At 44.8% G+C, this 24439-nt stretch overlaps 2 protein-coding genes across 4 annotated transcripts in view; both read left to right on the top strand.

The window, feature by feature from the left end:
* The window catches only part of RNF185 (ring finger protein 185), a 36227-nt gene extending 29894 nt beyond the window's left edge, over window positions 1-6333 (top strand). For all 3 annotated transcript variants that reach the window (XM_055323059.1, XM_055323062.1, XM_055323060.1), the window contains 2 exons: window positions 1804-1921; window positions 3856-6333. In XM_055323059.1, the coding sequence (XP_055179034.1) occupies window positions 1804-1921; window positions 3856-3953 (216 nt within the window). In that variant the 3' untranslated portion in view covers window positions 3954-6333. The remainder of the gene's footprint in view (window positions 1-1803; window positions 1922-3855) is intronic.
* Window positions 6334-10325: 3992 nt separating this feature from the next.
* The window catches only part of LIMK2 (LIM domain kinase 2), a 58648-nt gene continuing 44534 nt past the window's right edge, over window positions 10326-24439 (top strand). Inside the window, exons 1-2 of the mRNA XM_055322687.1 lie at window positions 10326-10439; window positions 22245-22344. Coding sequence (XP_055178662.1) covers window positions 10424-10439; window positions 22245-22344 — 116 coding nt within the window. The 5' untranslated portion in view covers window positions 10326-10423. The remainder of the gene's footprint in view (window positions 10440-22244; window positions 22345-24439) is intronic.

Below are 24439 nucleotides of genomic sequence, written 5' to 3'. Positions count from 1 at the left end.
AGGAGCCCTCGGACTCAACCATGCTGGGTCTGAGTAGGAGGCATCTCTGCACTGAGAAGATGGAAAACTGATTATTTTTCTTCTCTGTAGGCTTGCCCTCTTGTTAATATATGCTGTTAGGCTTTATAGGTAGTGCCATTTGTAGCTGGATGCTAGGCTGCTTGGTATGGGATAGGGAACAGCCACTTTCATGACTTGGAAAAGACTCACAAGTGAAGGCCAGTCATCTCTTTGTGGAGAGCAGTTGACCCCATGCATTTTCTTATTTTTTTTTTTTAATCATTTGTTCCAAAGATCGATCTAGAGATGTAGGGGCTGAGAGAAAATTTTTTGTAAGAAAGAGCATAGGTTTTCGGATCATACTGACCTAATTTCTGATCTGAACTCTGTCCCTTCTACTAGCTGTGCAACTTTGGTCAAGATAGAAAAAAGTTTGTTTATTCACAGTGTTATAGTTCCTACTGAGTCTTTTCATATGAAAGATGATGCCTTATAGAACATGTTAGAGGAGGGGAAAGCTGAGGTTGATATACCAAACTGCTGGCAGTGACTATGGGAGAGCGTGGCCATGGAATGGTGAATAAGGAGACCTCTGGGAGGGATCCCTGGGTGGCGCAGCGGTTTGGCGCATGCCTTTGGCCCAGGGCGCGATCGTGGAGACCCGGGATCGAATCCCACATCGGGCTCCCGGTGCATGGAGCCTGCTTCTCCCTCTGCCTATGTCTCTGCCTCTCTCTCTTTCTCTCTCTGTGACTATCATAAATAAATAAAAATTTAAAAAAAATTAAAAAAAAAAAGGAGACCTCTGGGGCAGGGCGGGGAAGAGACCCCTGACTTACTATTGTTAATTAATCTTCTAATGTGTAAGTTGCTTATAACAAGCGTATATACTTTTTTATAATTAGATAAAAAATAAAGTGTTTTATGTTTTTTAAACTCTTTGTAAAAGTATTAAAAGAAAACTGAGGGAAAATATTTACCTGTCTATATCATATTCCCATACCTACATGTCAGCATGTACCACAGTTGTGACCTTAGTGTCCAGTTTTGTCTGGGGAACTTTGGTCACCAGAGTTTTTCCGTGTTGCTGCATAGTCAGCATCATGGTCTTTAGAGAGTGTGTATCAAGATTATGATCATGACCTCCATTGTTGGTTAATTAGAGTTCCACTTGTTTTTTTTTTTTTTTTTTTTTTTTGCTATTACCAATAATGTACAGCTTGTTCTGATGTTCCCTTGTAATTGGGTGGAGGAGTTGTTGCCAGTTTTGTTATAAAGCATGTAGAAAATTTTACTGATTAGTGTGGGATTCTGGGAAAAAATCTGGTGCTCCAAGAGCCCTGACTTGCATCAGCAGATTGTTTTACTTTGGTCCAGAGCCAGTCCTTTCTGGCATTCACAGCTCCTTAGCTGGGACCCCTTGAAGGCTAGAAGGGCAGAGGAGCCACCAGGGTTTCTCTGCCTTGTACTCTAAATGGGAAGAAAAGATGTTCTGGGATACCTAGGAGGCTCAGCAGTTGAGCATCTGCCTTAGGGTCAGGGCATGATCCCGGACTTCTGGGATCAAGTGCTGCATTGGGCTCCCTGCAGGGAGCCTGCTTCTCCCTCTGCTGATGTCTCTGCCTCTCTCTGTGTTTCTTGTGAATAAATAAATAAAATCTTAAAAAAAAAAAAAAAGATGCTCCCCCTTGGAAACAGGTAGCAGAGGGTAGGGAGGAGAGGCAGGTGCCACTTGCAGGTGGCATGTTTGACAGGTGTGGGAGAAACATGCTTGTTCTTCTGAATTGTATTTCTTGCATACAGGGATTTCAAGGATTTGGATTTGGAGATGGTGGCTTCCAGATGTCTTTTGGAATTGGGGCATTTCCCTTTGGGATATTTGCCACAGCATTTAACATAAATGATGGGCGGCCTCCTCCAGGTAAGACCCCGCTTCCTTAGTATTTCTACTTGAAAGCTCCTTGGAATTCATTAGTATTAATATGACAATTGTCACTGCTTGGTCAGTCAGCCTTTTCGAAACGTGAAGTCTTTTCAGATTACTGGTAGTCATAATGTATCTTGCCCACTTAATGTTAGGCATGTTCAAAGTGCTTGTCATCACAAACGGGATTCTCACCTATAAGGATGGGTGTGCATTTAGCTCTGTTTTACAAATCAGAAAATGCTCAGTCACAAGACTTACTCTGTGCATATAAAATGAAATAGAATAAAATGATTCTTTTTTTTTAGAATCTGAAGAAAAGTCTAGTCCTGTGCATGTACCATTTGGGGGCAAGGAGGAATGAGGCAACTCACCAGGATTCAAAGGCCTCTCTATTCTGTGGCATGTCTGTCCAGCTTCCCTTAGGATACATGTGGGGCTGATCACAAGCCCCACCCTTTTGGGAACCCTTTCTCCCTTTCTAGGTCTGTTACCTGCTGCTCCCTTTCTCTCTTCAGCCACCATAAAAGTGCCAGCTGCATTCCATGTTGAGCAAGGCAGCAAAGTGGGTGCCTGTACTTTATCCCAGTCTGACACTTGGGCCAAGATTCTTACCATGGAGTGTGCAGAGGTGCCGAGGTCTGTTGAGCTCTGCTTGCACTCATTAGAGCCTTGTGTGTGCTGGGCAGAGTGTGTGGTACAGAAGGGAGCAATGTATGGTTCCTGGCCAGGAGCTTTTGCTCTTAGGGACAGAAACCTACTCCTGGGTCATCCCAGTTTCCTCAGCCCTTACCCTGGTGCTTGGCACATAGCAGGCAATCAGGAAGTCTTTATAGACTGATTGCCTGTGTGAATCATCAGAGCACCTACTTGGGGAATAGTACAGCACCAAGAGATCTTGGAATGCCCTTACCTTCTCCACCTCGAAAGTTCTCCTTCATTTACACATTTTCTCAAAGGAAGGAGACTCCACAGGGCAGGGTATGCTCTGTCCTGACAAAGGGACAGGGCGCTATGGTAGCAGCAAGAACCTGCTTGGCAGCTTGCTTCCCTTCTTCCTGGTTCAGGGCTTACCCTGAGTTCTTCAGGTAAAGAGAGTTCTACAGTTCTGGCTGGACTTGGATCACTTTTATCCCCCTGCCACAATCAGTTTTCCTTTGTCATATTTGATAAAATTTGCCTATCTTGGATATAGACTTTCTTACTCTCCTTCCCCCAAAGTCTGGACAGGGAGCTCTACATAGTAGCTTTTCTCAAAGTAGGGAGGAATGGAAGCCTAGCTCTGCCCCTAGTTTGCTATGTGATGGGCAAGACAAGTCACTTTGCCTGTCTGGGCCCTACTTTTCTCCTCTGGAAAAGGAAGGCACTCTGCATGGGGCTCTCTGAGACCAGCCCCCTCGCCACCCACCCACCCACACCAGCTCAACAGTGCCAGAATCTAGAGACTCCATGACTCAGAAGGGAGCGTGTAGAGAGGCTGAAAGCATGACTCTTGGGCTCTGCCACTAACTCGTAAACCTTGTGATCTTGGGCAGATCACCTCGTACCTGTGCTTCAGTTTCTTCTTACACAAAATGGGAATAACAGTACCCACCAAGCAGTAATGTGTATACAAAATTCTTAGCACAGAGAAGATGCTTAACAGCAGCTTTTCTTTTATTATTTCCTCTAAGAGTTTCCTGTTTAATTTACACCTGCAGACCAAACTCTCTTTGGATAAACTGGAAACCTTGTCCTCATTGTTATATTATTCCACATATCATCATAATTTCAATTTTGTTTTGCCTAATGTTATTTGGGGTTTGGAAATCTTTTTAGTGTGCAGAGTCCTACTGTAAAAAGATGAAGATTGATGCTACTTCTGGCCCAAATGGGCAGCGTGCACAGCTGTAGCATTCTGACAGCCTCTCTTCTCCCTCCTGTCTCTCCAGCTGTCCCTGGAACACCCCAGTACGTGGATGAACAGTTCCTGTCACGCCTCTTCCTGTTTGTGGCCCTAGTGATTATGTTCTGGCTCCTCATTGCCTAATGTTGGGCTCCCAGCCTATATCCATGGCAGGACGTCTGGACTGGTGGCATTGGACACCCACTCTTGATGTTTGGCTTCCTGGCTAATCCTGACCCCTAGAATCGGGGGGTGGTCAGTAATACATCAAGGAGTTTTGCTTCCCCATCAGAGCTTAGGGACTCAAGACCGGTTGTCAAGGACTTTGGAGTATGTTCACTGCTGTAAACACCCTGCTATAACCTCAGTCCTTGGCATTGAGTCATCTCTCATGAGTTACACCATGAAATCCTGTTCCAGCTCAGCAGGTCCTGACTCTGCACAGGGAAGAGGCAAGGAGAAACTGTCAGTACAATTTCACCTGAGTTTAATATTACAAAAACAAAGGGATGAACCAAGTAGAAACTTTTTCTCTTTAAATACCCCTTGGTAAGTGACCTCCAAAATCAGTGGACTTCTCATATAGAGAGGCTCCCCTCCATATCCCAGTGCTGCTCTGCCCTATTTCCTCCTCCTCCTCAGCAGAAATGCAAGAAATTGCTGGCTGCCCTATAAAGATCATAATTGCAAGCAGCTAAAACTGGAGTCACTTCATGAATTCACCAGAGATCCAAAGATCTTTTATTGGCTCTGAGCCATGCTCAGTCTCTTTGGCTCCAGAGAGTGGCTTGATTGACCTCCTAGTTTCCTGGAGTAGATTATCCCCAGAGACATGTGGCTTCAGTCACAGATTTCCCATCATCTTTCCCTCCCCAAATATTTTCATATGCCTCTCTGCCAGTGGACACACGGTGGAGACTACTGCTGAAGCCGGACTGACTCCTCATCAGGAGAGACCTGCCAGCGGGACTCTGGCAGGATTTGGAGCTCTGATGCAGGAAAAACTGAACAAGCAGCCCTGTCCCCAAGGCCACAGAAGCTCTGGGTGCATCCTCTCAGACTCACCCAAAGGACACTGGAGGCTTTGTCAAGTCAGCTCAGCTGCATGTTGAAGACCATCTTCCCCAGAAGCCAAATTGTCCTTTATGAAGAGGCAGGAGTGGGGAGACCCACATGTGACCCTGATTTTGGTATGGCTTGGTGAATAACCCTGAAAACTCCTTGTATGTGTGCTAACACCAGAGAAGCACACAACTGCAGAGCAGGCAACTCCTCTGATGATTTTTAAAGTGAGGCAGCAGGGCCTAGAGAGCCTCAGCATGATGATATAGTGTGGTCTTTCCCCAGGAAATTTCCAGGGGAAATTATCTTCCCAAGCCCTCGACTTGTTTTTCCACTTCACAAACTTTTTCCTCAGAATCTGATTGAGGGAGTGGTTCCAGGCAGGAGGACAGTTTACTTGTGAAATGGTTCTTGCTCTGCTGGTCAGCCCTCTTCCTAGAAATCCAGCCTCTTCCAGGAGATCCCAGGGGTTGAGGGAGAAGAACGTCCTCTGGGGCCCTCTCTGTCACTTTACCAGTCCACACTGCTCTTGGCTTACTCCCAGCCATAGCCAACAAGTAGTAGAAAGCCTCTCTAGTGCTTTTTTCCAGATGTGACTCTACATAGCATGTGGAAACCAAGACCTTAAGGAAGATGAGGGAAATCCTCCTCTCCTCTCCACAGCCCCCACCCCTTCCCCTCTGTACCTGTCAATGCCAGAGTTCAGTGTTTAATCAGACAAAATTTAAGTATTGAATAGGTGGTTTGTTTGCCGAATCCATTTGGTAGGACTGAGCCACCAGCTTTACAGTGTCCCTGATGGATTTTAAACATTCTTAGGACACCCACGCAAGAGTGCTCTTTTTATTACCTCCTGGAAATCCCCAAAGTCAGCGAGGTGGGGGCAGGGGGTATCCTGAATTTTCAGCCCAAGTGCATTGGTGGGATCTTTTAGTATAGTAGCCCCACCTAGTGGTGAGAGAGGACTTCAGTCAGATGGGCCCAATAGAAATGGGTTTCCAGAAGAAAGGTTAAAAAAGGATTGTAGGTAGAAAGACAAATCACTTGGACTCTTTAACAAAGTAGTGAGCCCAGGAGAACACCAGCAAAGGCATCCCAGGAACCTGTCAGTAAAGCCAGGTTGGTCACGTGCCCTTTGATTTTGAACCTTCTAGGTCCCTATTCGCCCTCTATTGGAGCTGGGGCAGGAGAGCCAACTTGGGACTGCTGGCCCAGCCCCAACAGGAAACACCCTTCCCACCACCGTCTGCAGGCTCACCACCTTATCCCTCTGCCAATGCAGTTTTCTTTTGTGTGTTATCTATGTTCTTGGCCTCCACCCACTCCTACCACCTTTGTGGATTAGGACCAGGTCCCACCCACAGTCAGAAAATGACACCATGTACAGTGGCACACCTTGACCAGTCACTAATTTTCACTGTTGTGAAAGTGATTTGATCTAGAATTAAATGGTTTTACATTACTGTGAGCTGTGGACTTGTCTATATGAGGTGGCGGGGTGGGGCATGAATGGGTTGGGGAGTAGTCACACTGGTCTGGCCTCTGCAAAACACCTCTGCAGTGGTGGGAATGTCACATTGAGGAGCAAAGTCTTCAGGCAACCATCAATAATTAGAGATGAGAAGTACAAGCTGGAGGCCTGGCTTCATACACAGCCGTGCCCAAGGTGTGACCTGACAGCCCTGGTCCTGACAAGTGTATGGAATTCCTAAGTTTGCAGGCAGGCTACCATGATGGAACTTAGCTTGTGGACGGTCAGAACCTTAAGGACAATCACAGATTATTCAGTGTCTGCATCTCTCCACAAGTTCTGCAACCGCGCAGGTGGGCCCCTGGCCAGGCCCTCTACCTAGAACAGTAGATATACAGTTCCCTGAAGTTCCTCAGCACAATGTGTGATGAAAGATAGGTTAAAAACCTGGCCCAGCCTCAGGCTCCCCAGCACACCAGAGCTACAGGTCATCCCTCTGAAAAGGTCTCTCTTCTCCCTCTCTTCCATTTTGACCTAAGTTACCAAGATGAATAGCACCAAAATTTGGTAGGAAATGGAAAAGTGAGGTATTTCCAAGAACTCCTAAGCCCAAAAAGAAATGGAAAACAAAACACATTTAAGTAAAATAGGATAGAAATGCCTCTATGTACCAATGACCCAACCCCAATAATCATCAACTGTGTCCAATCTTGTTTCATCCCCATCTTCACACGGCTTCCACTCTCCTGCTTGGACTGTTATATTGAAGGAAATCCTAGTCCTGTGCCATTTATGTATTTTAAATATGTATCTCAATAACAAGGATTTAAAACCAAAATATTTTATATACCTTAAAAAATTAACATTAATTCTTTAACGTATCATATATCCAATCATTGCTCAAATCTAGTTGTGTCAACTGTTTTTGTTCAGTTTGCTTGCTTTGAGACCCAAATCAGATCCATACCCTGCTATTGGCTGTCCCTGAAATCTGTTACATCCAGAGGTTCCTCTCCTCTTTCTCTTGCAGTTTATCTGTTAAAGAAACCAGTTCATTTGTCCTCTTGAGTTTCCCACAGTCTCAGTTTTGCTGTATGCATCACTGTGGTATTTTTTTTTTTAATTTATGATAGTCACACACACAGAGAGAGAGAGAGAGAGAGGCAGAGACACAGGCAGAGGGAGAAGCAGGCTCCATGCACCAGGAGCCTGATGTGGGATTCGATCCCAGGTCTCCAGGATCGCGCCCTGGGCCAAAGGCAGGTGCTAAACCGCTGCGCCACCCAGGGATCCCATCACTGTGGTATTAATAAGCTCCTCTTACTCCGTTATTTCCTGTAAATTGGTGGTTATATCCAGAAGCTTGACCAGATTCAGGCTTGGATTTTTGGTATAACTATGTCATAAATGGTAGTGTATACATCTTGTTGCATCATTTCAAGAGGCACATAATGCCTAGTAGTCCCTCTTTGTGATGTTAGCACCCCTTACTGAGCATTGTCTAAAATAGCACTGTCCAACAGAATTTTCTGCCATGATGGAGATGTTCTCTATCTGCACTGTCCAGCACAGTAACCACTAGACACATGTGGCTAAGCAAGCACATGAAACATAGCCAATGGACTGAGGAACTTAATTTTCAGTTCTATTTCATTTTAACTTAGCTACATGTGGTTAATGGCTGTCATATGAAACAGTGCAGATTTAGATTAATTCACAGGGTTTGCAAAATGATATAACTGAAAATGTGTTAAGCGTTTAGAAACAAGAGTGCACTTCTGGGTAGAATAGGGCAACAAAATTACAGAGAACGTGGAAAGGTGGTAGGAATGGGAGAGTGGTATAAGGGCAGAATTTATTCAGGAAAAAGCAGAGTCCTGGAGTGAAGGGAGTAGGGAAGAGAGAAGGCTGCAAAGTGAGACTGACCAAACTATGGTCAGGTGAGCAAACTGGTGACTTGGGTGCTAGAAACCCACATCTCCCTACCCAGAACTTTTCTGTCCTCCAGAAGCCTCCCTCAAGTTCACAAGTGATCTTGGACTATTCTTTGGAAATATATTGGAACAGTCTCTCTTCGTTATCATTTCTACAGATTTCTTTCTTCACATTTCAATTTGCATTTCTCAAGCATTAGCTACACTTACGTGGAAGGAACTTGGGGGAGTCGGTTATCTCCCTGCTAGTGAACACCAGGAGGCTGGAGATGTGAAAGAAGTGGAATTAGCCTAAGGAGGGAGACAGACCTAGGTGCCTTGCTGTGGGGCAGAGGAAAGGGAAGACAAACAGGGGTCTTGATTCCTAGGCTGCCAGGGCCTGCATGCCTAGGAAAATCCAGCATAACCTCTTTGCATGTGCGGGGTAAATAAAATCCCTGCTCCTTTTGTGCTAGCCACAAGGTGGCTTGTCATAGTCTCCTGGACTCTAGACCCCTGTCACTTTAATTCAACACACAATACACTGTGGTTACTATACTCAGACCAGAGATTTCCTCAAACTGCAAAGCCAAGGGCTGGAGGGTTCCCAGGAATGAAAGGAAGTCAGGCACATCCCCTCCCCCACCACATCAGTACTTTCTCCACATTCAGGACTTCAGGGGCCGCTTGCCACACCCAGAGGAGAACCAACTGAACTGCATCCGGTTTGGATTACAGAGGGCAGGAAAAAAGAGAATTGTGCTCACCTTTGTTTACTGGAGTGCTGGGACCAGATGCAGCAGGATTGAACTTTGTCCTTAGTGGGGGCGTCATGATCCATTTCCTTGGGCCCATTCCCTGCCTCTTCCTGGTCATTTGGACACTTTTCTCATGACCTAAATCCAGTCTAAGGAAATGACAGTTGCTAAACAGCACCAGAAAATCAGATGGGAGTGACTGCAGGTCCAGCTATTGTAGCCCACCCTTTGTCACATGGAGGATCCTAATTCCCTCTCAAGCCCAGTGAAGGGAAGTGGTTCTCAAGGTCCCTCAGCCAGCTAGCAGCTGCCATGAAACAGTTTGATGTTCTAACTCCTTGTCCAGTGGTCTCTCCTCCACAAAGAGGAGCCAGTGGGGCAAATCCAGTTCACAAGTGTTTCCTTTGGTCTACAAAGCATTTTTAGCATTTCCAAAAGTCCCCAACATTTAAACAGCCGGAGGATTCACCTAAATACCTGGAGTTTTGGCCTGTCTTGAAAAATCGGAAGATCTAGTGTGCTGGATTCATTTATATACCTATTTGGCCTCAAGAAGGATCTGCCCCTGTAATGCTGGTTCCACCACCGTCACACCATCTTTGACCTAGAGATTATCTACCGAATGCCAGCTTACTTACAGTGGCACAGATAAGTGGCTTCTCTGAGCTAGAAGCTTCTAAGAAAAGTCCACCCTCAACCCCTAAAGTTTTGTGGGGTAGCTTCTCCATATTCATATTCCTTTTTTTTAAAGACTTTAATTTTTTTCTTAAGACTTTTATTTTTATTTTTAAGAGTTTTAAGCAATCTCTACATCCAAGGTGGGGCTTGAATTTACAACCCCAGGATCAAGAGTCACATGCTGTACGAACTGAGCCAGTCAGTTGCCCCATCATATTCATATTCTTGATCCCAAACACTCTACTGAAAAGAGCTTTTGCCTGGGAGTTAGAAGACCTGGGTTCCCATCTCACTTCTGCTTGTAATGAGCTGATCCATTTCAAGGTAGTTAAACTTGTCCCCTGGGGTCCTCAGCTGCCCCCATCTGTAAAATGGGTTGAGGATCCTCTTTTGAGACCTCCAGGGAGTCCCGGGGATTCTCCTGAGCCACCTCACGGCAGTGAACAACCACCCTTACCAGCAGCGGCACTCACCAAGGGGGCCGGTCGCGGTGGGAGGTGCCAGAGACCCCACAGAGCCCAAGCAGGGGGCGGGGCGTCGGCGGGGCGGGGCGTCGGCGGGGTGTCGGCGGGCCGGCCGCGGTGCCAGGTGCGGTTTGGTCCTCCCCGGGCGCCGTAGGCGGTGCATCCAACTCGCGCCCGGGGCTGAGGTGCTCCCGCGCCTGAGGCGGCTGCGGGAGCTGAGAGCAGCTGCGGTGCTGCCCGCCGCCTCCATTTCCGCGTCTCCGAGACCATGGCCGCGCAGGCGGGTAAGGAAGGGCCTCCGCGTCCTGTCCCGCCGTTATCTCCGAAGCCTGGGCCCGTGAGGGGAGCTGGCAGCCTCGGGGCTTTCGGGCTGAGGGGACTCCGGTGGGTCCCGGCTCCTTAGCAGGAGAATTGGGGGAGGTTGTGAGGCTTCGGGAACTGGGGACAGAAGGTTCCGAGGGACAGGAGGGTTGGGCGGCTCTCTGAGAGTTGAGGTCCCTGGAGAAAGGGATGCTGGCTCTGTCAGGGGGCCTGCTTTTTTGGTGGATCTGATGACCCCAGGCCCTCAAATTAAAACTCTTAAGAAAGCTGGGGCCCTGGGTTCCCTTGGAGTGAGGGGTATGTGGAATATGGGGAGAGCGTGATCCTCAGGGTTCGGGGCCATTATAAGGGGATAGAGAGTTACCTTGGGTTTTGGGTTTTCTGTGGAAAGTGGAGGATAGTATGACTTTTCCGACCGGATCCAAGGCTTCTCGCGGATATCTTGGTGCCTGTGATCCCCTGGTCTTGAAGCTCTTTGCAGGAACCAGGAGTGTGGGTTCCCTTGGGGTTTAGGACACAGATTAGGGGTTAGGAAGAGATTGGAGCATTCTTCCTGGGGAAGGTAGGCCCTGTGGGGTTCTTTGCCCTCCTTGGGAGCCGGGTCCTCCCTTGGCCCCTCTTGAGGAACGAGAAATGTGGCCAAACACCTCTTGGAAGGAAGAGATGTCCAAGGTGAAGGGTAGCTTCAGGGTTAGGTTAGCCTGGCCTGCAGTCCCTTTCCAGTCAGGTCACACACCACGCTTGAGCTTCCTGCCCTCCTCTCCTGTCCTCCTTGCACCAGGACTTTCTGTTGACTATGTTTCCCAGCCACCTGTGTGGGTGGCCCAGCCTCTAGGTCGACCAGGTCAGCATCCAGAAGCTTTCTAGAGGTGGCAGAAGGGAATGGTGGAGGAGGGACGCTGTCTTGGATATCTGCCCCTACTTCCTGGCTTTCAGCCTGTGGACAGTCACTTCCTCCATCTTGAATACAAGGACCAGGCCACCAATGGGTCACTTCCTCCCATGGAAGCATGGGATTTTTCTCCTCATTCTTGATAATAGGCTTCTGGAGAAAGACAGCCAGGGCTATAGATATTCCCTGTCCTTTCTCTTTCATGTTTTTAGCTTCCAGAATTCTTCAGCTCAAATGATTTCCAGTGACTTTTTCTAACTTCTGTGTATGTAAGTTCCCTGTTTTGAACCTTGATTCCCAGAAACTTGTAAAAGATCTTAGAGTGTAATTGTGTTTATTAGATTCTCCAAGTGAACCAAAAAGCCTTCTAGAGGTATTAAAGTGTCTGGGTCCGTTAGTTTAGACATTTGTCCGTAAAAATATTTGTTGGATACTTCTGTGCCATGCACCAAACCAAGCGCTGAGTAGTATAATAATAAACAAAATGGACACAATCCTTACCTTTGTGGTGGTTACAGTCCTAGAGATGGATAGTAAATAATAGAGGTAACAATGGACATAAATGCTGTAATAATTGAGATAAATAATGGAGGGAAGTGCTGTAAGAGTACACCAGGGGTGGGGAAAGTAAATAGAGAATACTTTTCCTTTAAAAAGCAAGTTTATTAAAAAAAAGCAAAAAAAAAAAAAAAAAAAAAAAGGCCAAGTTTATGCTGATCCTTGAGGATAAGACGAAATCAGTCCAGCAAAGAAAGGGCAAAGATCGTTCCAGGTAGATAGAACAGCATAAAAAGGTGCCTTTGAAGAGTTGAGAGTAGGCCAATATGGTTATTTTCATGTGTGGTGAGACTCAGGCTCCAAAATGGTCTGTTCAAGGTTCTATAGCCAAGTAAATGGCAATGGTCAGAGTTCATATGCTGACCAACTTCAATTCAGTGCTTTATCCTCTCACGAACACCAGAATGAGGTTGTCTCTCGGAGTCAGAAAAGGAAGTGGGACTTAAACTTTTACTTGTTCTGTCCAAACTGTTCCAAGACAACTCAGATTCCTGTGTAACAGGAGAATCTACAACAAAGAAACCAAATATTTACTGAGTACCTGTGATGTCTAAAGCACTGGGGTAGGCCAAGTTTTACCTCCAATAAATTTTAACAGATGCTAGAACCAGGACAGACTTAAGATAATGTAACTCCGTGTTTTACATATGAAGAAACCCAGGGAGAAAAATGAATTTGTCCAGGGTCACTCAACTAATGGTAGAGCCAGGACTAATCTAGGATCTCTCTTCCAGTGCTCTGATATTCTAGGCTGCTTGAGATATACAGAGTTGGGCACACAAAAAGAAGTCCTTAATAAATATTTGTGGAAATGAATAAATATATGGTTTGTCCCTTTGAGAGATTCACGTCTCTTGAGAGTAATTAAGAAAAAAATGGGCAAATCAAGACAAACTATTAGAAGGCCTGCATGTGACAACATTATAGAATTTCAAAGTAGGGGAGAACTCTATTCATACATCCATCCCAACAAATATATATTGAGTTTGTACTATGTTCCAAGAACTTCTAGGCCTTGGGGGATATAGCAGGAAACAAAACAGACCAAATCCCTTCCCTAATGGAGTGTGTGTTCTGGTGGGAGAGATGGACAATATGTAAATATTTGAATATCAAACATCAGGGAGGGATAAATGCTCTGAAGAGAGAAATAAGTAGGATAAAGTCCCAGAACAGTGGGAGGTCAGGGAAGTTTCCCTGGTTAATGACATCTAAACAGAGAAATGAAGTAAAGGAGTGAGCCATTTGGATATCTAGATGAAGAACATTTTAGGCAGATACATGGTAGAAAAACATTTCAGGCAGAGGGAATAAAAGGGAATGAGCAAAGGCCCTGAGCCAGGAATGTGCTTGGCATATTTGAAGAACAGCAAGATGTCCAGGGTGGCTACCAGATTTGATCAGGAGGTGCTGACCAAAATTTTAGGTCAAATTTGAGAAGTCTTAGTTACATTAAAAGTGGTGTGTGTGGGGAGGGAGACGTATGATATCCTGCTAGGGAAGAAACTGGAAGTAGGATGCATAGCTGGGCAAGTTCCAAGGTTTTCACAAGGTGTGGTGAATTGATAATATGTGGTAGAGGCAAGAATGCACAAATGGGGGATCATAGGAAGTAGAAGATAAAGCTGAGAGGGTAGGTAAAGCCAGACTGTGTAGGGTTTAATGCTAGGCTTGAGGAATTTTTCTGTCTACTAATGAGACCATAGGTTTAGAGGCAGGGAGAGTCATGGTGTATTTTGTTTTTAGACTATCAGTCTGGCATTGGTGGCCAAGATGGATTGGACAAGAGGACAAGACTGATGAAGGCACTAATCTGGCACTAATCGGTACAGTGGGCCTTGACCTGAAGTGTTAGTGATAAGAATGGGGAGGAAGGCACCAGCCATGGGAATTACCTCTTGTTGGGCAGGGCAGGGTGACTTGGGTGGCCCTGGATAAGAGATGGAGGGAGCAACATAGGATCGAAGAGGACCACAAAGTTTTAAAGCTGAATAGAAACCCATCATGTTCAAGGGGCTATATTAGGCTTTCCACATTCCTGGTGGTTTTTCAGTGTCTTCTGGAAGCTGGGCTGATTCCCGTTGCAGGGCTGGCTTCTGATCAGTGCAACCTGGAAAGGGCTAGGGTTTGGGGGCATATTAGGAAGAGGTGCAGCATCACTGTGGCATTTCAGTGAGAGGATCTGGAGTTCTAGAATTCATTTACAAGCCTGTCATCCATCTCACTCTTGGCCTTTGTTTATATAGCAACAAGAATTAAACTCTTTTACCTGTTAATCTATACCTGGCAGTAGCTAGAATATGAAACTATTGCCTAGTTCTATTACAGTGAACCTTGAGTACCTACCCTGGCATCCTGTTGTCAAGTCTTTCTGCCTGTAATTTCTTTTTTCTAGGAAAGAAAATCTAAAATATAGCTAAAGACATAGACTTTGGAGTTCGCAGACCTGTGGTCTAAACCCAGCTCTATCACTTGTTAGTTGAGTGTTTTAGTTCCATCTTCATAAAATGGAAACAGTAATAGTCCTCCAGTACAAGTCTTCATCTTGTAAGATCTTTATATTCTATTAGTTCATGCTTGCGTGGTACTTAGGACACCGCTGGCATTTTGTTTTTAAGGTTTTTATTTATTTATTCATGAGAGAGAGAGAGACAGAGAGAGAGAGAGAGGCAGAGACACAGGCAGAGGGAGAAGCAGGCTCCATGCTGGGAGCCCGAAGCAGGACTCGATCCTGGGACTCCAGGATTGCGCCCTGGGCCAAAGGCAGGCACCAGACCGCTGAGCCACCCAGGAATCCCCATTTTTTTTTTTAAAGATTTTATGAGAGAGAGAGAGAGAGAGAGAGAGAGAGAGAGAGAGCGCCCAAGCAGGAAGAGGGGCAGAGGGAGAAGTAGGTTCCCTGCTGGGCCCGGAGCCTGACATGGGCTCAGTCCCAAGATCCTGAGATCATGACCTGAGCCGAAGGCAGCCACTTAACTGAGCACCCAGGTGCCCCAACACTGGTATTATATAAGGACTCAAAATATTTGTTTTTGTTTTGTTTTTTCCCATATCATTGACAGTAGTCAGAGAACTGCTGTTTGGGAATATATTAACTGGTTCTCTGATAAGAAAATGCCTTCCACCAGATAAGAAAGTGCCTATTCATTCACAGCTAAGTAGACTTAATGGTTGGAAGGGAGAACCTGAGCGCTTGAAAGCCACAGGAACCATCTGTCTCATTTGTTTCTCTACCAGGTATCTTATTACTCTGCCAAGTTTGTCCCACTTCCAGCACCTGGTTTGTCCCTCTCTAACATGTTATTTCTGTTACACATCCTTGTCTCTTATCCCCTGTGAATACTCACCAAGGGCCCCAGAAGTTCATGACCTAGTCTTTGTCCATGGACACATGGAAAACATTTGCAGGATTTGTTTTGAAAATGTTCCTTTCAGATTTTAGAGGTTATTGTAATTCAACTCAACCTTTTCCCTAGCCAACCCCCTAGATATACAGGAAAGAAAGAAGAAAAGCTTTCAGTTGGCAACTAAGTGCCAGGCATTGCAGGAAGTATTTTCACATACATTAAGTTATTTCTCTTAATCCTCTCTGTAATCCTGTAAGGTAGGTGGTTATCCTCTTTTTAAAGGTTAAGGGACAAGTTCAGAGAGGTTAAATAATTTGTCCAACGACACAGAACCAGGTTTCAAACCCAGGTCTAGCTCCAGCTATTCTGCTTGACCCTTACAGAGTTTTCCTAATAAAATAAAAGGCAGATGGGAACAACAGCAAGAGTGAAACCTTCTGAGATGTCTATGTAGGTGCCTTAACCTGAAAAATGAGAGGCCCCAGGTTTGGTTTGCCGACTCAAAGCTAGAAGGAATAATTTGATCCCTCCTTTTATGAAGGAAGAATATAAGATTCAAAGATGTCCAAGAGCTCCTTTAAAAATCATCTAATCTTTTTTTCCCATAGACACTCCCTTTGTTAATATTTGGTAGGCTAGTGAGGAGGAAAACCCTTTGGGATATAGGGGAGGGTATCTAGAGGAATGTTAATCAGTCTTGTTGGTACTCACTTCATTAAAGTGTGATGTTTTCTCTCTTGGCTATTCGCCACCAGTTGCTGTCCTGCCTCTCTGCTTCCTGCTTTATCCTGGGACATGTGGGATTTATACACCTGACCTGCCAGTTCCCAGGGGGCATAGCAGTTACCATACTAGTTGTTTTGTGCTGCACTGAATTGCCTGGGTTTTGTTCCTGGTTCTCATTGTCTAGTGGAACATGAGAAGCATCAAAGATTTTTCTCAAATGAAAGGATAGGATTTGTGCATGTTGGTTCAGGCTAGGCTTCAGGGTCTCAAGAGCTTTCAGGGAGTAGAAATTTCTCACCACTTTGAAGTCTCAAAAGAACTAGTTTGCAGAAACCCAGCTCTTAGACCAAGATTAAGGTGAATGTTAATGTCTTGTGAGAAGTGACTGGCACTGAGCTGGGGTACCAGGCTGAGCCCTTCCACTGAATAACTGTGCAGTCTTAAGCAAGTCCTAACTTGTCTGAGGCTGCATACTATAATAAAAATGCAACTGATCCGGTAGTTTCAGAACTTAGGTTTGAGCTCCTCCCGGACCAGCTTTTTAATGGTTAGGTAACTCGAATCTCCTCCTTCAAGCCCATTTTTCTTTCAAAAAAAAAAAAAAAAGGACTGGAAGATGATTTTTTTTTATTTTTTTATTTTTTATTTATTTATGATAGTCACACAGAGAGGGAGAGAGAGGCAGAGACACAGGCAGAGGGAGAAGCAGGCTCCATGCACCGGGAGCCCGACGTGGGATTCGATCCCGCGTCTCCAGGATCGCGCCCTGGGCCAAAGGCAGGCGCCAAACCGCTGTGCCACCCAGGGATCCCTGGAAGATGATTTTTAAAGGCACTTCCAGCTTTACCATCCTGTTACTGTGCCTGCCCCAGTGGGTTCAGAGATTATTTGAGGGTCACATCACAAATTATTAAGTTGGGAAAGAGAAGTGTATATAGAAACTGAATATAGGGCAGCCTGGGTGACTCAGTGGTTTAAGCGCCTGCCTTCCGCCCAGGGCGTGATCCTGGAGTCCCAGGATCGAGTCCCAAGTCAGACTCCATGCATGGCGCCTGCTCCTCCCTCTGCCTGTGTCTCTGCCTCTCTCTCTCTCTCTCTCTCTCTCTCTCTGTGTGTGTCTATCATGAATAAGTAAATAAAATCTTAAAAAAAAAACCTGAATATATATATTTCATATATATATGAAAATATAATATGAAAAATATATAGTTTTATATATAATATAATATAAAAAATATATGTATAGTTTTAACTAAATATATCTTATGCCAGGATTCAAAAGATCCTGAAAGTGAGAACCTTTGTACTTAGCCCATTTGTTGTAGTTCTCACCCTGTTTGCATTGCACATTTGCAGCTTCTTAAAAGCAGCAAATTCCAATAATAACTGAAAGCAGTTTTCTGATTATTAAACACCTAATAAGGGCACCTTATTGTTTGAGGCTGCTAGGGACATTTATTTAATCAAACTCCCTTTCTGGCTTCTGACAATCAGTAGCTACTGTTGATAAGTCTGCAAATATGTGAAGTAAACACTATAGAGGTAGAGGGTGAACGTCCTGGTACAATGAGGTATTTTCCTAGATGAAATATTTCCCAGGCAGACTGGACTCTGGATTGATCTTTCATCAGGCCTCACAGAAATCTCCAGGACTTAGTATTATTATATTTCTCTTGCATACCTTAGAATAAAGGTTGTTAAAGTTGAGACGCCTGGCTGGCTCAGTTGGTGGAACATGCGACTCTTGGTCTTGAGGTTTTGAGTTCGAGCCCCATGTTGGGTGCAGAGCCTACTTTTTAAAAAAAAGTTGTAAGAAAGTTAGGATCCTCAACTGTCAGGGCTGTGGGGAGCTGAAGAAGCCAAGAGTATTCTTTTGAAGAATATCTGGGCTTAAGAAACTGAAGGCTCTGGGTGAATATTTTTGCTCAGGTACTTAACTGAAAAACAGTGTGAATGCTCAACAGATAAACTGAGGCCTATGCATCTATGTGACTTTACCCATTGTTAGTAATCCTGAGAGCCCGAACACTTATTCAATGCAATCACCCCTGCTGGCTGTTGGACCCCTGTTGGCTTTGGAAATTACCTTTGTAGTTGGCAGTTGGATCCAACTTTTCAGTTGGATTTGCCACACAAAGGAGTGTCTGTTCTACATCAGGTTTTATGGTAGACTCTGGAGATTTGAAGATGATCAAGATGTGGTCTTTGTCCCTTGAGCTAGGAGTGGGGATAGGGGACACAGAGAGGGAGGGCCTGAGGAAATAGAAACATAATGAAGTATAATTACAGAACAAATGATATAAAGCAGGTATAGACAAAGTGAAATAAAGTCTCCCTTTGGGGGACCATCAAAGAAGGATAGAAGTATGATTCAGGGAAGAGGCGATAAAGTACCTTAAACACAGAATAGCTTGAGATGTGAATGTCAGGATGCAAGAACATGAATGTGTGCGGCAGAAACAGAAAATAGATCAAGATGTGATTAGAGCATCCCTTTGTAACAGATGATGAGAAATAAAGGTTCTTTGGGGCTACCTTGTAGAGAGCCATTCATTCCTTTTAATAAATGTTTGTTGAAGGACTACAGTAGGCCAGGGACCTGTCTTGGTTCCCCTTGTCCTTTGGAGCTGAGAATAGCCAACTTTAATGATATGTGAGGAGTTTGCATTCTTACCTCTGGACCTTAGCACATGGCCTTCCCACCGCCCTGTCCCAGACTCCAGGGTTATCCTTCCCTCCCCTTCTTTGCCTGATTAATTCATATTTGTCCTTCAGAGCTTAGCTTGAAAACTACTTCCTTAAGGAATACTTGTTTGCCCTACCCTACCCCCATTTTCCTAGTTATGAACTTGATTTCTCCTTCATACCACTTGCCCCAATTATAGTTATATAATTGTTTAATATCTATGTTGAATCTTTTTCTCGTTTGCTGCTCTTTCCCCAGAACAGTGTGGGACCCATAGTTGGCATGGGATAAATATTTGCTGAATGACTGAAGTGTGTCCATTGAATTTAGCAACAAGCGGTCACTTTGGCCCTTGGTAAGACAGTTTCAGAGAAATCGTGGGGGTGGAAGTCAGATTGCAGTGAGTGGGAAATGAGGAAATGAGGGCAGTGATGTGTAGATAACTTTTTAATATGTGTGACTGTGAAGGGGAGAAAGGTGGTAGCTAGAGCCGAAAACAGGGTCCAGGTTTTTTTTTTTTCCTTTAAGTGACTTTTTTTTTTTTTTAAGACTTGAACTAATGTAAATGATCATTGGAAGGAGCCATTGGAGAAGGGAGTTGAGCCTTTCTTCTCTAGACACTCCCCAGTGTTCTCAAGGGAGTTGGTGGAGATAATGGAAAGAGCACATCTTCTGAGAGGTGGGGTAGGATGGAATCTAGAACAGGAGTGCTATGCTAAACAGTTGAGCCTTTCTTCTCTAGACACTGGGGAGTCTGGGTGAGCCAGCTAAGACTGTGCAGAAGACAGGGAAAAGAAGCCAAAGACCTGAATTCAGGCTGTGATGAAGGACAGGGAAGGATTGGAGAGACATTTGGAAGATGGAAGCAGGTGGATATGAGAGAAGGGAGTAGGGCTCTTGATTTTTGAACCCCTAGAGCCTAGCACACAGCAGGTGCTAAATAAGTCTTGATTGGATGGCTTTGGGTTTCTCAAGACTGGAGAAAGGGCAGACTCCGGAGGGTGTGTCAATAACAAGTTATCTTAAGTATCCTCATAGTGGAAAGTCCTGATCATTTTTGAATTTTGTAAACAGCCAGAAGTCATTCAGAGCCAAGATGCTGAATTGTTGAATAAGTGGGTGGTCAAGTTAGAGACCATTCCTTTGGATTAAAAAGTAAAAATAAGAAATAAGATGTGGTTTAAGGGCAGCCCTGGTGGCACAGCAGTTTAGCGCCGCCTGCAGCCCTGGAGCCCTCGATCCTGGAGCCCCGGGATTGAGTCCCACGTCAGGCTCTCTGCATGGAGCCTGCTTCTCCCTCTCCCTCTGCCTGTGTCTCTGCCTCTCTCTCTCTCTCCATCTCTATGAATAAATAAATAAAATCTTTAAAAAAAAAAAGATGTGGCTTAAAATAATGAGATTTGCTGGAGGTAGGATATGGCAGTTCACAAATTTACTTCCCTTTAAGAGTTCTAAAAATGTTTCAAACTTATGCCTCTGTAACTTGGGAAATTTATTTGGATGTCTGTCTTCATTGAAAACCTTCTTATTAATTCATTGCTTGCCCACTGTCTGTAACCCAATTTGAATAAGTCTCTCAGACTTTGTGCCATGGAGTTTGTGAGGATAAGGCACTGTCTCAGTCACTACCACACAAAAACCCAAAAAGGCCCCTCCTGAAAGTATGAGAATTTTAGATTCATATGGTGATGGGCATTTATGTCCTATCACTGTGGAACTGGAAAAGAGGAGCAGGTGGGTCAAGGTTTTAAAGCTTTCTGCCAACTTGTCTAATTCATACCCATTGGGGTATGAGGATAGCTGCCTGTGTCCTGTTTGCCCCAGAATGCTGCTGGGCAATCTTGAAGTGTCCGGAGCTATGCATTGTCTATTCATGACCCCTGTGCCTATGAAACAGGGTTCAGTGACTGTCACCGTGCCTGTGGCAGTCTGGAGTTACCCAGAGAGAACAAAGCTGCATACACGGAGTCCACAAGGGAGTCTTGTAACAACTTTGTCCTGCTTTCTAGGGCTGAATCAGGTACCACAGCTTGATCTCAGCTGCCTTCTTTTATTTGAAGAAGTTGGCATCTGAGCCACAACAAGAGTATTGTATTTTGTCCCTTTTGGAGGGACATGGATTCACTCTGTATTATTGCCCATGTTAATCTCTCAGCCTATACAGCCCTTCCCCATCCTTTCTCAGCCTCTGGCAAATCTTCCCCATCCTTCGAGGTTTAGCTCAAGTATTAGCTTCCCTTACAGAGACTCTCCTGACTTCCGTAAGTGGAAAGCAGGAATCCACATGGTGGAGTGAGTGTGGAAAGGGCACAGACTTTAGGATGAGTTGGGCTGAGTTGGAATACTGAATCTGCTGCTTTGCCTTACAGCCCCAGGTTTCAATTCTCCCACCCCCTAAGTGAATTTAATATCTGTTTCACAGAATTGTTTTGGGAATCAAATAAGATTGGGTTTCTGAAAACACAAGCCTTGGTATATAGGAAGTGTTCATTAAGTGTTCTTTCCCTTCTCTACCCATAACTTCTTACTCTGAACTAAAACAGCACTTCTAACTCTGACATAACATCTAAGGGAAAAATTAAAAGGTGGGGGAAGGGTTCTTTTTCAGTGAATTTGCTTCTTGAAGAGCAGAGATGATGTTATCTAGCAGTCTCCTACATAGAGCTTCGAGAGGACCGATGATGTTGGTTGAATGAATGAACTCCTGGACTCAGTTATGGATCTATACAAGCCAGGGCTTTTGAGGAATAGGAAAAGGCAATAACATGTTTAGCCCAGAGAAGTTTTTCTGGGTGCTAGCTGGGAATAGTCATAGGAAGGGCTGACCCTAAAGAGAAAGAGACCTTGTTCATTTCATCTACTCAGAACTATAATAAGCGAGGGCTGAAATTCTAGGAAAAGGCAAGTTTTGTTTCAGGGGAAAAAGGAACAATCAGAACCATTTCTAAAAAATGGAATGAGACTGGGATGCCTGTGTAGCTCAGCGGTTCAGCGTCTTTCTCCGGCTCATGGTGTGACCCTGGAATCCTGGGATCGAGTCCGACATCAGGCTCCCTGCATGGAGCCTGCTTCTCCCTCTGTGTTCTCTGCCTCTCTCTGTGTGTCTCTCATGAACAAATAAATAAAATCTTTTTAAAAAATGGAATGATACTTATTTTTTTTTAATTTTTTAAAGATTTTATTTATTTATTCATGAGAGACACAGAGAGAGGCAGAGACTTAGGCAGAGGGAGAATCAGGCTTCCTGTGGGGAACCCGATGTGGGACTCAATCCCAGGACCACGGGATCACCTGAGCTGAAGGTAGACACTCAACCACTATGCCACCCAAGTGACCTGAGACTTAATTTTTGAGGCCATGAATTCCTTGTCCTGGGGAGATGAGCAGCCTGGGCTAGTGCTTATGGGAGATCTTGTGGAGGAGGGAATTGTGCATTTATCAGAGCACTGGCCAGCCCTTTCATTTTAAGTCTTAACTCAGTCTTATTCTGCACGATAGGAATCCTTTCCCTGTACCTCCTGCTACTTTGGGCCTCTCAACTCCCTGGTTTTGTGTGCAGGTGAAGATACCTGGAGGTGTCGGGGCTGTGGGGACCATGTTGCTCCAAGCCAGAGGTGGTACAGGACTGTCAACGAAGCCTGGCATAGCTCCTGCTTCCGGTAAGTGGGTCTGTCCTCCTGTCTTTGCCAATGCACTACAAGCCAGCCACTACTTCTTGTTCTAGAAAATACAAAAACAAGGTTCTAACTTGAGAGTTTCCATTTTGAGGGGAAGGGGAGGGATGCGCCAACGAAGAACACATAACCGAGTATCAGGTGTGAAAGTGGAAGAGCCATAAATGGGTCAGGTATAGCTAGAAGTAGGATGAGGGGATGGGAGCAGTCCTTTCCAGGGTGTCCCAGCACCCTCACTTTACAGATGAGGAAACTGAGGCCCAGAAAGAATGATTTTCCCACAGCTACACTACTGAGTATGTAAGTGCCTCAAGGGTTGTTTTTAGTACAGTTGGCAGAGCCAGCCCTTCACCACAGGATGCCTCCCTAGTTTCCTGCTTTTTGTTATTTAATTTTATTATAGCCTTTAGATTATTGTTTGAAGGCAGCTCAGTTTCTTAAAAATACGTGACTTTAAGGTAGGATTCATTCCTGTTGTCTGAGACTCAGTGTCCTCATCAGAAAAACACGGATATTAAAAATTTATCTCATAGACTCGTTAAGATCAAATGAAATCATATATGCCAGGGGCCCAGCTCATGGTAGGCACCCTCTGAATGGTTATTTATTTCCCTGTGAGATTGGAATCTTCAAGAGTGGGAGCTTGTCTGCATTCTCCAGAACATAAAACAGTGCCTGGCCTACAGTCATTCCACATTGGAGCCTGGGTGGGCACGTGTGCCCTCGTGGTCTGAAGTGGTAGAGCTGTTGCTCACATCTTGAGAATGAGACAGACTGTAGACAGGCACCATGCGCTGTAGATTCCAGCTCCCACACATAGCTCGTGTTGCAAAGCATCCCCCGTGCTGATACCAAGTAATTTAATTGACCTTTAAGCACTTGCCTCCACCCAGGAACCATGTGGGGGGTTGGCCTAGAGAGCTCTGCCCTCTGGAAGAGTTGGAGAGGAACTAGCATTTTTCTGCCCTTTCAGCTCTAACTCCAAATTTTCCAGGCTTCTCTGTGGATCTAATTACCTTGGTTCTTCCTTTTACCCTCAGCAAAGTTGATTCTTAGTAAGCATTGGAGCAGAGTGTCAAAGCTATAATGGATACTATAGATAAAGCCTTTGGCTAGCCCTTTCATTTAGAACTGAAGCAAATTCTAATGAGTTCCTAGGCCAAGGCTCCCCTTGGCACCTAACCCAAATGGTCATATTTATTTCTGCTGTTTTCCTATTTATGTTAATACTTTCTATCTGAAATAAGCAGGACAGAGTAGAACAAGCTAATTTTTGGAATTTCTGATTCTTCTAGCACTAAAAAAATTCAGAAGCAGGAGAGATGACCTATTGTGTGACACAACCCCTCCATATCACAATTGAGAGGCCTGAAACCAAAAAGACAAGGAGCTACAAAGACAGGTCATGGATGACTAGAGCTGACCCTAGAACTGAAATTTTGGGTCATTTGTGGGTCTGATCAGATGCTAGCTTGTTAGGGAGTGTGTGTGTGTATGTGTGTGTGTGTGTGTGTGTGTGTGTGTGTGTGTGTAGAGAAAAACACACATACATGCTCAGAAAGAAGTAAGGCACGTTATCATGATGGATGAGTGCAGGCTCTGGAATGAGACTGGTTTTAAATCCTGGCTTTGCAATTTAACTGTCCTTGGGTGACTGCCCTGAACTTTAGGCACCTCATCTGTAAAATGGGGACAAGTACTCATCCCATAGGTTGTCAGAGAGAATTAAATGTGATAACCTATATAAAGTGCTCAGCATAGCATCTGACACATAAGATACAGATAATAATCAGTAGCTGTCACTTTGTATTATATAGTAAGTGTATGTCTGTATACACGTACATGCATGCATTTATTATTCTTTTTACACACCCACTGGTCTTCTAATGTGGAGCCTCAGAGATTAAGGTTAACTTTGAACTACTCTGGCACAATTACACCAAAGATCATGCCTGTAGGGGAAGTAGAGCATCTGGGGTAGGTCTCCTATTTATAGCTTTGTCTCAAGGACATAGTCTCTCTAACCCAGCTGTATTGAAGGAGTGCATTTCCTGACTCCTGAGCTTTCCCATGGAAACTG

This window comes from Nyctereutes procyonoides, unplaced genomic scaffold (assembly GCF_905146905.1).
Source record: "Nyctereutes procyonoides isolate TBG_1078 unplaced genomic scaffold, NYPRO_anot_genome, whole genome shotgun sequence".
Lineage (NCBI taxonomy): Eukaryota > Metazoa > Chordata > Mammalia > Carnivora > Canidae > Nyctereutes > Nyctereutes procyonoides.
This window is presented reverse-complemented; position numbering and strand designations above follow the sequence as displayed.